The following is a 17883-nucleotide window of genomic DNA, read 5'->3' as shown; positions in this document are numbered from 1 at the left end:
TATCGGCTAAATACCACAATTAATCATGATTATTTTTTTCCCAATATTGCCCAACCCTAACTGGAACCCAGCAGAGTAAGGAAATGGATTTGCTTTAAGTTCTGAAGTTATTTTAGGAACAATAAGTAATTTATTCTTTAAAATCTGAGCTCTTCTCGATGGGATCCATATCCCTCGTCCAGTTTTAGACTCGGCTCATCTTGTGTTGAGMAATGACAGAGTTGGAGCTGTTTTGTTTACACTTTATGTACGATCTCAAGCGATATCACGCTCAAAATATGTGTTGTGAATGACTCTCTGCTACAAACCACATCAAATTTTAGTTGATGACTTGTAAAACCAAATGAACTGCAGCCATTTTTGTTGTTTGGGAGGTCAGTTGGTTGTGGTGACCGTCTTACACAGGTTTGACTCCACATGTTAATCAGTTGTGGAGGAGAGGGTTACTTTCTGAAAGATTCAGTCGATTCCATGCAGGGGATCATGAGATATTTTGCTGAAAGAAACACACAAAGGCAAAACATCATTCATCTGTTGCCACCTTTTTGCAATGAGTGATTGCAAATGGTGACTGGGGAGAACAGAAACAGACAAGTTTGAGCATGGATAGGGTCGTTGTAGCTCTTAGCTTAGCTCCATGAAGCACATTGAAACATGTATTTCTTATGGAAGTGGGTGAACATGTTGCTAACTGTCTCTTGCAGTGTCTCCAGGAGCCCTTCGTCCGCTCTCTGTCCTCCTATCACTTCCACGGCTCCAGCAGCCCGTTTGACCGCAGGATCACCTGTTTGGAGTGGCACCCCACCCACCCCACCACCCTGGCTGCAGCCACCAAAGGTGGAGACATCTTAATGTTGAACTACACCAACCCCACGAAAGAATCCTTCTTTCAAGGGGTGAGTTTGTGTGTCAGGTTTTTTTGTTTTTTTCTATTAGAGACAGAAAGTTACAGACAGGAAGTTGAACCAGTTAAATCCCTCTCAGCAGTTCACCTCATCTCTCATCTATGGGAGGTACAACAGCTCTGTGAGATTTCAGACACACTGAGCTTAGACCTCTTTGAAACTTTCTTATTGTCATCTTTAGGTGGTAACAGCATCCATGTTATGTTGGCATGTATCTGTATTTATGTGCACAGAACGGAGCAGGAGACTCGATTGGAGGGATGAAGTTCTGTCCCACAGATTTTTCCAAAGTCTATTTGGCTTCTGGGGAAGGCACGCTCACCCTGAAGAGCTTTGAGGGCCACCCATCCACTCTGCTGTCCAGAACCGGAGACTGTGACCACGATTACCACAACGTTTGGTGAGGGAAACTAAAAAACAGCACATGGCTGCTCCATAGTTCTCGCCTTTTTTTCTCTCAGTATAGTCAGAACTCAAGACAGGAAGCTGGTAGCCGCATGAAATTTGAACGTTGCACATATGGAGCGATGTGTAACCATTAGGCTCGGTCAAAACAGCCCTAACCTGTCTGGAAAAAGATCAGTATTTTTGTTTATGATAATATTAGTTATAACTTGAGACAGGAAGGTTTACATGTTCACAATACTCTTACTAATTACGTCATACATCAACAACATTACGTCAGTGTAGGTGTGAATCCTACATATGCTTCGAGCTTCGTTAATTGTTAATCAAACACTTAAATAGAACACAAACGTCAAGCTTTAGATGTTGAATACCAGACATTTGAGGCAATTAACTTAGTTTGGCAAGGTAGGTTTAAGAAAAGGAGGAAAGTGAGGTGTTAGCTTTCCTAACTTTTAACTTAAATAAATGTGGGCTAACAAGAGGCAAGGCATTTTTCTGCTTAGCGTCACCTTGATAGCGATGCTYRTAACAGCCAGCYTTTACCTTTTAAAGATGAGATCAGTCACCTATCCAGGTATTTGGGGAGGTCTCTCAGTTAGTAGAAAATCCATCAGGATCGTCCACTCAGCTGAACACTCCCAGCATGTTAAGCTTCACCACCTGCGTACATCCTCATCAAGCCGTAGGAAGAAAGGCRAAGCCAAAACTGGTTCCTGGTTTCTCTGGAGAGAACCCAGCTGCGAGTGTTGTGGACGGCACGGAGGTTCGTGTTTCTCACTCTGGCTCTGGCTCTGACTCTCTTTTTGGGCGGAAACTGTGTTAGTGATTTAAAGAGGGTTTTCTTAGTTCCGCCTTCAGAGGTTAGGTTGAAAAGGAAGATATCAGGGAAAGTGTTAATTCAGAGACTTGCCATTGCCTCCTGAAACTAAATCAAGATTATTGGTTCTTTGTAGTTCAGAAACAAAACATATCATGATGACCTGTTTAGTTATTATCTGATGAGAACTTTAGGTTACTGTCGTAACCCCGGTTCTCTGAGTAGCATGAGTGAGTGTCTCACATAGGGAACGCCTTCGGCGTGATCTCATCAGAAGCTCATATTACATTACGCCAGCCAGGATTGGCTGGAAATCAGCCTGTCAGTGACAAGGAGGGCCACGACCCTCCCCCTATATATAGGGCTGTTCCTGCACTGACAGGTTATTCAAAAAGATTATCACCTCTTCCTCGCAACATTAGAGCAAGGAGGGTGAGTTGGTGAGACACTCACTCATGCTACTCAGAGAACCGGGGTTACGACAGTAACCTAAAGTTCTCTTTCATAGCATTCGTTTCGTGTCTCACATTGGGAACGAAAATATACTGACTCCCGTATTGCTCAGCAGACTTCACTACATGCCAGCTGATCAGAGCATCACTTCTTCTGTGCACTTGGTGCTACAYTCAGAACTGAATGAGCCAGYGATGGTGCTGTGACATCAAGTTTATAAAACCGAGCAAACGTGTGAGGAGAAGCCCAGCTTGCTGCAACACAAATTTCCTGAAGGGACACCCCTTTAAGCAGAGCCCATGAAGAGCTTAAGCCCCTGGTGGAATGGGCATGCAGGCCCTCAGGAGGCTGCAGCCCATTTGAACTATATGCTAAGGCAATCGCACCAGTGATCCAGTGAGAAAACTGCTGTTTTGTTACCGGTTTCCCGCACTGATTTTTAGCCCAAGAGACAAACAGTTGGTCACTTTTTCTGACCTGTTTCGTCCTGTCAATGTAGATACGTAAAGCACGTACTGGGCAGAGTTTGTGTAGCCTCTCCTGCTCCTCAGAAGAGAACGGAGGAGGATTAAAAGCCACTAACTCAATAGGAGAGTAAGAACCCAACACCTTAKGCTCAAAGGCAGGGTTTGRGAGCAGGGTCACCTTAGAATTGTCTAAAGAGAATTTTGTGTAGGATGGGTGAACTGATAAAGCATGAATCTCACCCACACGCTTAGTAGAGACAAGTGCCAGCAAAAGTGCTGTTTTCAGCGCTACCAACTTTAATTCCAACTGATCCAGAGGCTAAAAGGGCGAAGTAGTGAGAGCCTCCAGTACCAGAGGAAGGTCCCATGACGGGGTCATAGGTTTTGAGACAGGCAGTTTTCTGCGAGCCCCCTTCATAAACCRGCTTACTAAAGGATGTTGGCCAGCTATTTTTCTCTCGAAGCCTATGTGGCAGGCTGAAATAGCCGCCAAATAAACTTTGATAGTGGAAAAAGCTTTTCCCTTATCAATCAGGTTCTGTAAGAAAGACAAAATGACAGCTACAGAACACTGATAAGGAATCTCCTGAGAGTCGGTGCACCATTTCTCAAAAATGGATCATTTGCACTCATACAGAGATCTTGTTGCAGGTGCCCGTGCATTCTGTATGGTCTCAGTTACATTCTGTGGGAGCCCCGTGGATTGAAGGTTGAACCACTCACGGGCCAGGCCCACAGAGCCAGCCTTTCTGGGTGGTGGGTGAAAGATTTGTCCCTGCTCCACATCTGGGTGGAGTTTCCACTCTGCGTACAGAGGGTTCCCCCTGGAGAGAAGATCTGCTCCACAGTTCAGCACTCCAGGAACATGAGTGGCCCTCAGAGAGAGGAAATGTCTGCTGCTCCAGATGATCAGTTTGTGGGCCAGTGTATGAAGCCTCAGTGATCTCAGGCACCCCTGCCTGTTGACATAAGCCACCACAGTGGTGTTGTCTGTTCTCACCAACACATGGTGACCTTCCAGGAGAGGAAGGAAGTGTTTTAATGTTAGCTGAACAGCTAGCAGCTCCAAATAATTTATGTGGAAGGACTGCATTTTTGGGCTCCAAGACCCATTCACAGTTTTCCCTTCGCAAATACCTCCCCATCCTGTCAGGGAGGCATCTGTTGTGATAACCTTCCTGYTTTGTACAATCCCCATTGGCAMACCCTGGGTCAGGGTGCTGATATCTCGCCAGGGGCGTAGGGCTGCAGCACAGGCAGCTGTGACTCTCACTTTGTGAGAAATGTGTGAACTCGGCCTCAGCTGAGAAGCCACCCAGCGCTGTATTCCTCTCATGTGGAGACGACCTAGTGGGACCACCACCAGCGCTGAAGCTATTARCCCCAAGAGTCTGCGACAGAGTCTGAGTGTAACTCGGTTTCCTCTGTGAAACATGGACAGGCAGTCCATCACAGTTTTTACTGTCTTCTGTCAGCCTCACTCTGGCCTGGACTGAGTCCAGGGAGAGACCTATKAAAGAGATGTTCTGAGAAGGACGCAGAATACTCTTTTCCATATTTATTTTGAAGCCCAGCTCCATCATGTGCTGTGTTAATGCAGCTGTGTGATTCACAGCCTCCTGCTGGGAGGGTGCTGCGACCAGCCAGTCGTMTATATACATGGCCACTCGGATGCCCTGCCTCCTGAGCGGACCACCGCCGCCTCTGTGCATTTCACAAACACTCTTGGGCTCAGCGAGAGTCCAAACAGGAGTACGAGGTATTCGTAACATTCTCCCTGAAATGCAAACCTGAGATGTTTCCTGTGTGGCAGATATATGGGTATATGAAAATATGCGTCCTTGAGGTCGATTGATGTAAACCAATTGCCGTGATGCAGGAAGCGCAGCAGGGAGGCGTGAGTCAGCATCTTGAATTTGTATTTTCTCAGATGCTTGTTCAGAGCCTGGAGGTCTAGAATCACCTGCATTCCGCGGCTACCTCTCGACGAGGAAATAACGTGCGCAAAATCCCTCGTGCAGGTCTAAATCCAGCTCTGGCCGAGGATGGGTCTTCATGACCGGGTCAGCCCGCGTCAGAAAGAGAGGATTTTACAACCCGTCCTGGCTGCTGGGCAGATGGATCATAATCCTCCTCGTCATCTGAGACAGGGAGCTCCGAGTCATCGGAGAGCTCGCCTCCTGCCAAGTAATCCAGCGAGCTCGAAGTGAGAGCCTGCTCCATCGTTTCGGATGGAAGCGGGTCTGCAGTTTCGAGCAAGTTGCCCCAACTTGTTCCAGCTTCAGGTTCAGAGACCTGGGAAACCACCAAGTCAGCTGGGTCCTGTTCGGCAGCTGTCGAAGCCAGCAACGGGTCCCCGCTGGACAGTGTCAACTGACGGGCCAGACGGTGACGGAGCACCTTGAGGGAGAACCGGCTGCAGTGCGCACACTCCTCCGCCGACTCAAGGGATGCTTGGGCGTGTTTCAAGCCGAGGCACACCACACAGGTTGGGTGGGTGTCCCAGCTTGATATTTTATTGCCACACGGGCAGGCCCGTGGCTGTGGGCCCTCCACTGGTTTTGCTGAAGCCCCCGCGGCCTCTATGTTCCAGGGAGATGTTTGAAGCTACGTTAGCTGGTGAGAGCTAGGCTAACCAGGTATGGCTAGGCTTCGGGGTGAGTGTTGTGACTTCCCGTTGGGGTAGCTCAAACAGTTAAAGTATTGCTACTTATAAAAGTATTGCTACTTTTTTTTTTATGGTATTGCTACCGATAACCAGACACTCTGTGCGGTGCTGTGCTAACCCAGAGCAAAGCGCCCAGCGACCGCACTTGCGCACGAGTCTATGGACAGTTTAGCTAGGCTCTGAGAAGAGGCAGTACCTGGAGAGAGCTGGTGGCACTTCTGCTCGTTGCGAGAAGAGATTTTTGAATAACCTGTCAGTGCAGGAACAGCCCTATATATAGGGGGAGGGTCGTGGCCCTCCTTGTCACTGACAGGCTGATTTCCAGCCAATCCTGGCTGGTGTAATGTAATATGAGCTTCTGATGAGATCACACCGAAGGCGTTCCCAATGTGAGACACAAAACGAATGCTATGAAAGAGAACTGTTTAAATTCAAACATACAGTAGCTGAAATCACACTGAGGGAGAAAAGAGATCTGTCCTCTTTCCTCCTGTAACTTTGATAAACATTCTCTGATTATCAAAATGCGTAATAACTTTCAGTTACGAGAACAATAAATCAAATAAAAAGAAGATTCTTCTGTCTATTATCTGATTAAGAGAAAGAGAATGTCTCTTTGACAAGTTAAGGTGACCTGAGGTGGCCTAAATTCAGTTCTAAGTGGAACAGAGTTTTTGTCCCTTTAAAGGCCCATCAGAGGTCTGAGGTCCAAGACAGTTTCCTTGATAATTTAACTCGAGGTGACCCCTACATCAGTCATTACTTCATCTTTAACTTCCCCCTCAAGTCAATCCGGCCAATCACTGTTTACCAAAACTCCTCCCACAAACCCAAGAAACTCCCACTTTGTGACTGCAGAGACCCCCTTCTCGCTCTTTAATCGACCTCAGTTTGGCAATATAGTGTCATTTTGATCTGATTGAGCTGTCGGCTAGTCCAAATGCRTTAATAGCTGCCATCTTTTCTAAACTTGGGTTATTTGAAAACTTTTCCCTAAACAGGTAAGATATTAACTGTTCATAAATGTTTCCACAAAACCTCACTTCCAAACGTCTGAATGCTTTTAAATAAAATATTTAAAAAATAATTGAGGGCCGTTTTGTTAGCTGAGCCACACTTCACAGAATGTAAAAGGTTTTGTCAGCAAATTTTACCAAGAACTGTTATTAAAACCTAATTGATCACCTGTATCCTGTAAATTGTGTAAAATGGTTTTGTTGTTGTTTAAATGTTTTGTTTTGCAGCCTTTGGTACTGTTGTCTCGACGTGTCTGTGAGTCGACAGATGCTCGTCACCGGAGACAATATAGGACAACTCCTGCTTCTTGGGTTGGATGGTCAAAAGGTAGATTTTTTTTTGTTTTGTTTTGTTTTTGTTTTTTAAAGAGAGGCGCAAATGTAGTTACATTCAGGTCTGATGGCAAATACTGATACATTTTCTTCAGTTTTGACTCTACATCATTACAGCTTGTTTGAAATGAGGATTTTATTTGTTTTTGGAATAAGACACATTTTTGTCTCAGTGCTTTTGTCTGGTCTTTTTTATAAGCTCAAGTTAAATTGGAGAGATGGTATAAAGTAACCTGGAAGTGTTGCTGAAATAAACTGGACTCTGAGAAATAAGTAAAGCTTTTAAAATCAACAGAKTTACTTAGAAATAAGGAGTACATCAATGAGTTCAATCAAACCACATGTAACAAAATGAAAGATAATTTGTTCCTTACTTTAGAAAAAAACAATATCTTGGTGATATTTTAACAGGTTAGGAACGCTTTTTGTTGCTGTCTGCAGATCAGTGCAGAAATCTGTGCAAAAAGAGGATCAGGATTCTGGTTTATCTCGAGGTTTTAAATCACAAGTCTTATTTCATTTATAAAGCTAAACAAGGTATGTTGAAATGATTAGATTAGATTAGACCTTTATTGTCATCGTACAGAGCACAATGAAATTATAGCTCAGAACAGTCATTCAGAAGAAGACAGAACATAACAAACATAGGAGAACAGGTRCTCTGAGTCATGCAGACACAGACCCTGCACAGAACAAGGATCATCATCAAGAAGTCTTCATGAGGAGGCACAACCCTTAAAAGAAAAACTAAAGACCACATAAGGGAAGATGAGTGGGAAAAAAACATCATATTATATCAACAATGTGACACACTATGGTGTTTATAAAAAAAAAMCCTCTGCGTAGAGCACATTTATTAGCCAGAGGAGTAAGTGAGTTTAGGGGTGTGTGTATCTGATGAAGCCATGAGTGTTGTATGCTTGTGTGAATATCTGAAGAATGAGCCCAAAGAATCGAGTCCCCAAAACCCGTGCAGCCATAGTCCAGAATATGGATGTTAACTGTTCATTCTGTGTGGCCCTCTGCTTGCTCCAGGAACCAGATCACAGACGGGTGTTGGTGGGGGGGCAGACCTCAGTCGACGTAAAAATCCAGGAAGAATTTAGTCCAACAGCTCAAGGCCATGTAGGGGAGAGCCAAATTCTGTAATCAGTTGTTTTGGGAACAGAAGAGCCAAGCAGACAATAACAATTTTCCCTCAGCCTTAATGTCTGCTGGTACATCTCAAGGTGGTGAATCCAATCAGACAAATAGTGTGGACAAATTCCGCCGAGCCGTACTATCAGCTTTCCCCAAGATCAATTCCATCTGGCCAGCAAAGTCCAGGGACCACAGCCGGCCCACGACCCTCAGCAGAACCACTCTCAGACTGAGTCCAGCTTGCACAAGGCAAATGTCCGAGTGCTGATAGTACGGCCATCCTTCATAATGGTCAGGCAGCCAGGAAATGAACAGCCACCGACGCTGTTTGTAGAACACCAGGAGACCACCAAGCCAATCTGTAGAATCCAGTGATCGGAATCCAAATATATATCCAGAACAGAGGTCCCACCTTTGACATGTCCTCCTATGGAAGAAAACTTTGTTCCAAAAAAATGTATTAAGAGACCAGCTAACCAAATCCATAAAAATAATAAAAATATCCATAATTTCTGGTTTCGGATGAAAACTTAGAGAAGGCTCCGAGCAGCAAAGCAGGGAAGATAAAGAAGGGCAGGAGAGAAGGAAAAAGCGTCTTGCGCCTCCGAGAGCGGAACAAAAAAAAAAGTTTGAAGTTATCCAGTATGTTTTAAGTTGAACACACCTACACTTTAATTTAAAAATTATTAGAAAAATTCTGTTTAATTGCTTGGAGGTTTGAATGCATTTTATTTAATAATGGAATTATTTGTATATTTTTAAGGCTTGAAGCAGAGTGTTGTATTTGTTCAGTTAGTGATTTACCTCTGCTTTGTGTGTTTTTTAAAGATTTTTAGTGATAAGCTGCACAGAGCCAAAGTGACCCACGCAGAGTTTAACCCWCGGTACGACTGGTTGCTGGCGACGGCCTCAGTGGACCACACAGTGAAGCTCTGGGACCTGAGGAACCTCAAAGACAAGAAAAGCTTCCTTTACGAATTACCTCACGAGAAAGCTGTCAACTCAGGTCAGATTTTGTTTAAACCAAATTCTTTTTAACTAACATAAAGGTTTGAAACTGCTCTGCTGGACACATTTAATGAAACTGTCAGAAAGAAATAACCGAAGACAGATTTATTTAGTTTTATTTGAGATAATAACCAAGAGTCATTCACAACACTTGTTTTTATATTTGATCAAAGTGACTACAAACTCTGATGTGAAAGGCAACAGGTGATATATCCCTCAAATGTTTAATGGTCTTTAATTATAGATATTTATTAACATTGTATTCTAAAACTGTTTTTAATATAATGCTGTCCTATAATAAAGTAAATGTCGGATTATTGCCTAAAATGAAGGAAAATGTATTAAAATAATTTTAAAAAAATAGGTAAACTTGAACAGGTTTTTAATAGAGTAAAACAGACTATTACTGACTTGATGCATATATTCTGTTTAAACTTTGCTCTGCTGTTAGTGGGACCCTGTCTATATTAAATAATCTCAGGATGATGTTTGCTCACAGAAAACATCAGGGAGAGAATCAGAGAAAGGTGGACAGCAGGTCATGTGACCAAAGCCATCTAGAAACAGCTTAGATATTTAGCTTTGTTCTGCTTTATTTGCAGCAATTTGCTGACTGTCTTTAACCAGTTGAATAAGTTTTTTTGTTTTTTTTTCCTCGCAGCCTATTTCAATCCGTCGGACTGCTCCAAGCTGCTCACCACAGATCAGAACGACCAGATCCGTGTTTACGCTTCCTGTGACTGGACCAAGCCTCAGCAGATCATTCAGCACCCACACAGACAGTTTCAGCACCTCACACCCATCAAAGTTAGTTTTATCCTGTAAAAAATATTAATTTGTTTACATTAGTGGGATGTCATTTGTAAAGGTCTAATTGTCGTGTAGGCCACGTGGCATCCCATATATGACCTGATTGTGGCTGGGCGCTACCCTGATGACCGGATCTGCACTGGCGATGAGAAAACCATCGACATCTTTGACTCCAACAGTGGCGAGCTCGTGTTCCAGTTGTACGATCCMGTCGCCTCAGGGATCAAATCTGTGAGTCATTTATCAAAGGATGAATGTATAAAAATACAACATTTATAATTATCTTTAATTTTTTTGTTTGTTTGGTCTTGCAGGTCAATAAATTCAGTCCAAGGGGTGATGTGATTGGATCTGGCATGGGTAAGCACGTTGTAGACCGTTGACCTTGAATCCAATCAGAGGCGTTTTATTAAACCGTGTCTCCCTCTCTCGCAGGCGTCACGCTGCTGCTCTGGGACCACGACGAGTCGCTGCTCGGCGATGGGCAAAAACCGCAGGAAGAAATGCCGACTTCGTCCGGTTTGTCGCGGGGCCAGAGGAGGAGTCAGCAGCGCTCCAGCAGAGACCGCAAAGGTTCAGCTGCGGATGCAAAGCTCAAGAAGAAACTCGCTTCTCTGGAAGAGACTGAGACCAAAACCAAGACTGGGTGCACTAAACAAAAACCAGCTCAGACCAAGAGGAAGAAGTAAACAGAGTCAGATTAAGAAATTTATTTGTTCATAACATCAGGGATTGTTTGCATGTTTTTAAAAATGTTCTTGACACTTTTGAAACCTGTTGTTTTTCTACTTTATTACAATAAATACATTTATTCATACATGGCTAAGTCATTTTTTTGTACTTTTAGAAATTCTTAGGTGATTAAAAAAGGGACAAAAGTCAAATTAAAAGCTGCTGGTCAGCATCTTTTAACTGCAGGCTGGTTTTCAGGAGTAACTGAAGAGGAAACTTCCACGTAGTTCATAGACGGTGATGTTTGCCAGCTGGAGGAGCACTCCGCCCCACGCCTGCCGCTGTTCCTCGCTCTCCTGAACCCGAGCCTGGTGGGCCGAGTACACCAGGCTCAGGACCAGATTGTCAAACTGATCCGGACTCAGAGCTTTTGTCCGATGAGCCCGCACCATGAGCTCCGTGGAGCTCAAGCTTTTGGGGATTCCGTCGTTGATCTGAGCCAAAAATTGCCGCCCTTTCCTCATCGATGCCATCTCCTCATCCAGGAGGAAGACCCTGTCCTGGTCTATGGCCACCCCACCCAACAACAACTGCAAACGAAGCCGTAAAAATAGTTTTTGCATCAGCTCGAGAGAAACCAGCTCAATTATTTTCATGCACATTTAAATCGGCATAAAACAAAAATGTACCTCAAACATGAGGTTTGCATCAGAGACGGATGAGGCAGTATGAGACATTGGCCTTGTGCCTCCAGCAACATCTAAAGAGGAAGTCACTCAAAATGTTACATTTTAATGTATCCATGCACATAAATATTACTGAATGTCTGTGACGCACTTTCACAGTGCATGAACGATCTTAAAGTAATAAAACGTTTGAATCAAATCTCTGTTGTTAGATTTTTTTGTTTGTTTTTTACTCACCCTGAAGCACCTTATCAAACCAAAGCAACAAAATAATCAGGAGCCTGATCTGTAGATGTGACTTCATTCTTCTCTGTGTGACAATAAATAAAGACTCTACATCTCTTATACCTCTGCTCTTTTTTTCTTTTTCTTTTTTTCTTTCTTYTTTTTCGAATTCCTCACATTTTTTCCAGCTTGGAAAAAAAAGGCACTAAAAGCCAGACTGCTGAAAAATATCCACCGAAGAGTCAGTAGTAGTTTGGGAACACTTAATACCTGCTGAAAAAAACTTCCTGTAGCCTGAAGGTTTCACTAAAGCTACGTGTATATTCTTTTTTTTCCTTTTTATTGTGGAATTTTAAAGCACCAGTAAAAAAAAAATGCAAACAAAAAAACTAAATCTGTATGAGCTAACTAAATAGTGCRGAGTTTCAATCTTTTTAAATTTAGGGGTGGAAGTAGATATGTTTTAGATTAGTTCTAAGTTCAAGGGATTTTCATTCTCAGTGTTGCTTCTTGCTGGTCATCTGATGTGAAATGTGCAGGTAGATTGCTTAGAAAACCAAGTTTTTATTTTATTTTATTTTATAAGTGTGTAAAATGTAGTTGGTATGACTTAAAAAAAATTACTTCCTCTAGTCCTATGCTTTGTTTGTCTCTTTGTTTTAAAATTTAGATGAATAATTTTGCTGCCCTGTCCTTATTTATTTAAATCTTGTTTCTGGCACGAAATAATAACAATAAAAAAAGTTTTTTAAGTATGTCATCTCTCATATCCAGCTTTTAATATGTGCAATTATGTACTTTAAGTTAAATACATAACTTTAAGCGTTTGTAAATAAATACATTTATTTTTTTATTTCTTTTGGTATGTTCTACATGTTCTCTTCAGCAGGCCTTCAGAAGTTGCAGTATCASAGTTCGGCCACACGGTGGCAGTAAGCGTTTGATGCTAGCTGTCATCGCCAGGCCAGCTCAACGAGATTTATTTACTTCCGGTGCAAAATTGCTGATTCTGATGTAGCAGTAGTGGGATTAAAGGTAACCGCCACTTAAGCTTGTCGTCTTTAAGCGTCCCTGACCTTAGTGTAACTTTAGCTCTGTAAAACAATGGTTTATTTTGCTGCAGAGAAAACAGCAGGAAGCTAATGCCAGATATAACACGAACACAGCAGCTAGCGTTAGCACAACACATGTTAGCCAATCATCATTTCATTAGCTTCAGTGGTTTTTCATTTACAGATTTTCTGCCGTCATGTGATATTAAATTAATAACACAGAATGTATAAACCCTGTTTAAAATGCGTCATTCTTCAAAATGCTTTTTTTCTTAAGATTTTAGTGTAAAGTTGTTTTAATAGCGATATATTAGACCTGCTGTTACACTTCTTGTAGAAGATTCAATTAACAACTAACCCTACAAAACAATTAGTTATCTACTGTATTTAGTTTGTGTGACATATTCATTGTATCAGCACGTTTTGAATTACTTACGTAATTAAACAAAAGTTTAATGAAACGTGTTTAGAGCTCGCCTACTGCCATCAAAATGCAGCTAGAATTTAATCGTGCGAGTTTTACTACTTAACCCAAGGGAAAGTGGTGTTTATTTTACAATTGTTAGATCAGCTTTTCTTATAAAGAAATTAGAATCTGAGTTTTAATGTTATTTTTTTGGGTCTCAGCAGAGTAAGCAGCAGATATGGAGACCAACGAGGAAGGTGGCCTCAATGCCGGAGGCTCTGTGGGAGAGGAGAACTACTTCCTGGGATACACCTTTACTGACCGATCTCACTCCAGTCGGGTGGTGAAGAGCATCATGGACTTGTGCCTTGAAGGCGGACTCTTTGCTGATGTCACCATCATTGTAGACGACAAAGAGTTTCATCTGCATCGACTGGTGCTGTCTGCACAGAGCAGTTTCTTTCGCTCGATGTTTACATCCAACCTTAAGGAGTCCCACAACCGCACTATCGAGCTGAAGGACGTTAGCGCCACGGTCTTTCAGCTGCTGATCGAYTACATCTATCACGGCACGATCAAACTAAGGGTGGAGGAGCTGCAGGACACTTATGAAATGGCAGACATGTACCAGCTGACGGCTCTCTTTGAGGAATGCTCCCGCTTCCTCTCACGAACAGTGGAGGTCAAGAACTGCTTACAGGTGATTTCTCCCCCTCCATTAATGTAACAGTCTGTGTGATTTCACGGTGTTTATGTAGACTGAGTTTTTCGTTTTTGTCTAGGTGATGTGGCTCGCAGACAGACACAGTGACCAGGAGCTGTACACAGCAGCCAAACAGTGCGCAAAAATCCATCTTGCTCAACTACAGCAAACTGAAGAATATCTCAATCTGCCTCTGTGTCTCCTTTTGGACATCATCAAGGGTATTACAGCTTTATGTCCTACCCAAATTAGAATTTCTTATTTAAAAAAAATAACCTCAGTTTTTTAAAGTTCAGATGTCCACATTAACCATCAGTTTTAGATGTTTTTATTATCCTGTGTTTGTTTCAAAGTGGAACAATGTAAACACTAAAATGTAGACAATTCTTCCAAAAAAAATCTGCATTTTATTTCAGATTCCTCTTTATATACACTCACCGGCCACTTTATTAGGTACACCTGTCCAACTGCTCGTTAACACTTAATTTCTAATCAGCCAATCAAATGGCGGCAACTCAGTGCATTTAGGCATGTAGACATGGTCAAGACAATCTCCTGCAGTTCAAACCGAGCATCAGTATGGGGAAGAAAGGTGATTTGAGTGCCTTTGAACGTGGCATGGTTGTTGGTGCCAGAAGGGCTGGTCTGAGTATTTCAGAAACTGCTGATCTACTGGGATTTTCACGCACAACCATCTCTAGGGTTTACAGAGAATGGTCCGAAAAAGAAAAAACATCCAGTGAGCGGCAGTCCTGTGGGCGGAAATGCCTTGTTGATGCCAGAGATCAGAGGAGAATGGGCAGACTGGTTCGAGCTGATAGAAAGGCAACAGTGACTCAAATAACCACCCGTTACAACCAAGGTAGGCAGAAGAGCATCTCTGAACGCACAGTACGTCGAACTTTGAGGCAGATGGGCTTCAGCAGCAGAAGACCACACCGGGTGCCACTCCTTTCAGCTAAGAACAGGAAACTGAGGCTACAATTTGCACAAGCTCATCGAAATTGGACAAGAGAAGATTGGAAAAACGTTGCCTGGTCTGATGAGTCTCGATTTCTGCTGCGACATTCGGATGGTAGGGTCAGAATTTGGCGTCAACAACATGAAAGCATGGATCCATCCTGCCTTGTATCAACGGTTCAGGCTGGTGATGGTGGTGTCATGGTGTGGGGAATCTTTTCTTGGCACTCTTTGGGCCCCTTGGTACCAATTGAGCATCGTTGCAACATCACAGCCTACCTGAGTATTGTTGCTGACCATGTCCATCCCTTTATGACCACAATGTACCCAACATCTGATGGCTACTTTCAGCAGGATAATGTGCCATGTCATAAAGCTGGAATCATCTCAGACTGGTTTCTTGAACATGACAATGAGTTCACTGTACTCAAATGGCCTCCACAGTAACCAGATCTCAATCCAATAGAGCATCTTTGGGATGTGGTGGAACGGGAGATTCGCATCATGGATGTGCAGCCGACAAATCTGCGGCAACTGTGTGATGCCATCATGTCAATATGGACCAAAATCTCAGGAATGCTTCCAGCACCTTGTTGAATCTATGCCACGAAGAATTGAGGCAGTTCTGAAGGCAAAAGGGGGTCCAACCCGTTACTAGCGTGGTGTACCTAATAAAGTGGCCGGTGAGTGTAGGTCCCAACTGAATGATTTAAATGTGAAAGAGAAGGATTTAAAAGAATACATCTACTTTAAAACATCAGTTTAATTATTCAGAGGTTGCACGTTTGAGCCCATGTTGAGTCAAGAGTGGCATCTTTGCTTACTGTGCCGACTCCCCACAGAAAGGAGCAGCTAACAGATGAACATCAACTTTTATGAGTTTAATTGAAGGGCCTTGTGTTTGTGTTCAGATGGTGTTCCAACCTCCCAGAATCCAATGATGGCCATCGAGTCGTGGATTAACCACAACAAGGTTGAGAGAGAGGAGTTTTCTTGCATCCTTCAAGAGAATCTTAAGGTAGTTTCTCCTTATGGGTGTTCAACCAGTAGTATTTTCACAGTGGGCTTTAATAACGTTCAGAAAAAATCATATAATCCTCCAAAAGGGGCTGAATTATCAGATCTAATGTTTTGTCTTTTTTATAACATTAATGATGCACTTAWGAAGAATATTCGTGTCTCAGATGCRTCTGTTTGKTTTATAGGAAATTGGGGAGAATGTCCATATTTACCTGATTGGTAAAGAGGAGACCCGGACTCACTCCCTCGCCGTGTCGCTGCACTGCGATGAGGACGATGCCATCAGTGTGAGYGGACAGAACAGTTTGTGCCATCAGATCACCGCTGCCTGCAAACACGGCGGTGACCTGTACGTGGTAGGCGGGTCCATCCCTCGCCGCATGTGGAAGTGCAACATGCACACTATGGACTGGGAGCGCTGTGCACCACTGCCCCGCGACCGCCTCCACCACACCATGGTCTCCGTCTCCACCCAGGACGCCATCTACTCGCTGGGAGGTAAGACGCTGCAGGACACGCTCTCGAACGCCGTCATCTACTACACGGTGAAGGACAACGTGTGGACAGAGACCAGCCAGCTGGACACGGCGGTGTCCGGGGCCGCTGGCGTTAACCTGGGAGGAACCATCTACCTGCTCGGAGGGGAGGAAAACGACATGGACTTTTTCACGAAGCCGTCTCGTCTCATTCAGTGCTTCGACACGTCCTCCAAAAGGTGCCAGATCAAACCCTACATGCTGCCGTTTGCGGGCTGCATGCACGCTGCCGTCCACATGGATGTGATCTTCATTGTAGGGGAAGGAGACTCCCTGGTGTGCTACAACCCCCTGCTGGAGAGCTTCACGCGCCTGCGTTTCCCTGAGGTCTGGAGCTGCATCCCGTCACTGTGGAAGGTGGCCAGCTGTAACGGCTACATATACGTCTTCAGAGACAAATGCAAAAAAGGCGACGCTAACACACTAAAGTTTAACCCGGCCACGTCTGTGGTTTCCTTCATCAGAGGCATAAAGATCCTCCTCACAAACTGGCAGTTTGTTTTGGCATGACCTAAAGATTTTCACACTGATTTCATGACTTCACTCTCCAGCCATCCTGTGACGGCTGATAAAGACATATTTATTCAGCTGCGTTGCTCATTCCGGCCTGGTGAAGATAATTCAGTTGTCTGTCGYTTCTTTTCCAGTATATCATTGTGGGCCTCTTTCTGAGGAGTAAACCTGTGGTGATGCTGTGACCAGTGATGAACTAAGCTGTTGTTTCCTGCTTGTTTACAGATCTACATGAACCAATTCAGTGGGAAACGCCTTTCACTATATTGTGATTATCACGCCGATTTGACCGAATAAATGTAACAGTTTGAAGTTTGTATTCATAAATGTAATGTCAGAGATGTTTTGTAACTTTTTAATTTTTACAATATTTTTAGGTATGCTGGAAATTATGTTGACTATTATATAAAATGTTAAAATTTCCCCACAAAATGTCACCTTTTTTATTTCAACTCTTGGGTTTTTCACAGTTTAAGAAACATTCCTTCAACAAAGGCTTAAAGGGGGGCTGATATCCAAAACTGACTTTTTTGAGCTTGTCATTCCCTCATCAAAAGCATACCAGAGTGTTGCTTTGATTCATTGAACCTCTTGTGGTAGCCATGTGGAGCTGCCTAAACTTGCTGGTACAAAGCACCACCTCTTTACACAAAGCCCCTCCCTGGAGCTCAGTCTACAGCTGAGCTCCCGCCCCACAGAGCATTGTTGTGAAGACATGCTGAAGTGGAAGTGTCAGAAACAGTAGAAGGTTCTTAAAGAGACAGAGGCCAATTTCAAGGCGTTTAGATAGGCTATGTTGCAAAATCAAATTTGTTTTTGATATGTGCAACATTTTCATAATTAATGGGAACATAGTTACTTGATTGTGGTACAGAACTGAACTATGTGCCTGGAACGTACATAATCCCCCCCCCCCCAACCAAAGAAAGAAAATCCGTAATTTAGTTTCCGTTTTCAAAAAGCACTGGACAGAAAGCTACTACAGAGGAGCCATTGATGTGCAGCTGAAACCCAAGCTCAGGAACATGTCAGACTCCGAACTATTCTGAGCATCAGTTGCTGACACCAAGATGAAGGCTGGGAGG

At 43.5% G+C, this 17883-nt stretch overlaps 2 protein-coding genes across 2 annotated transcripts; both read left to right on the top strand.

The window, feature by feature from the left end:
* Positions 1 to 564: 564 nt before the first annotated feature.
* Positions 565 to 10714, top strand: ddb2 (damage-specific DNA binding protein 2). Its single transcript, XM_014031440.1, has 9 exons — positions 565 to 594; positions 705 to 896; positions 1139 to 1305; positions 5330 to 5543; positions 9036 to 9213; positions 9877 to 10022; positions 10101 to 10256; positions 10340 to 10385; positions 10461 to 10714. The coding sequence occupies exons 1-9, from the start codon at positions 565 to 567 to the stop codon at positions 10712 to 10714; spliced, it is 1383 nt and encodes a 460-aa protein (XP_013886894.1).
* A 2573-nt stretch (positions 10715 to 13287) lies between these two features.
* On the top strand, positions 13288 to 17230 carry kbtbd4 (kelch repeat and BTB (POZ) domain containing 4). The gene is made up of 4 exons (XM_014031446.1): positions 13288 to 13766; positions 13849 to 13990; positions 15641 to 15747; positions 15935 to 17230. The coding sequence occupies exons 1-4, from the start codon at positions 13305 to 13307 to the stop codon at positions 16793 to 16795; spliced, it is 1572 nt and encodes a 523-aa protein (XP_013886900.1). The 5' UTR covers positions 13288 to 13304; the 3' UTR covers positions 16796 to 17230.
* Positions 17231 to 17883: the final 653 nt, after the last annotated feature.

Source organism: Austrofundulus limnaeus, unplaced genomic scaffold (assembly GCF_001266775.1).
Source record: "Austrofundulus limnaeus strain Quisiro unplaced genomic scaffold, Austrofundulus_limnaeus-1.0 Scaffold1253, whole genome shotgun sequence".
Lineage (NCBI taxonomy): Eukaryota > Metazoa > Chordata > Actinopteri > Cyprinodontiformes > Rivulidae > Austrofundulus > Austrofundulus limnaeus.
The sequence above is the reverse complement of the archived record's forward strand: the minus strand, read 5'-3'. Positions and strand labels throughout refer to the sequence as shown.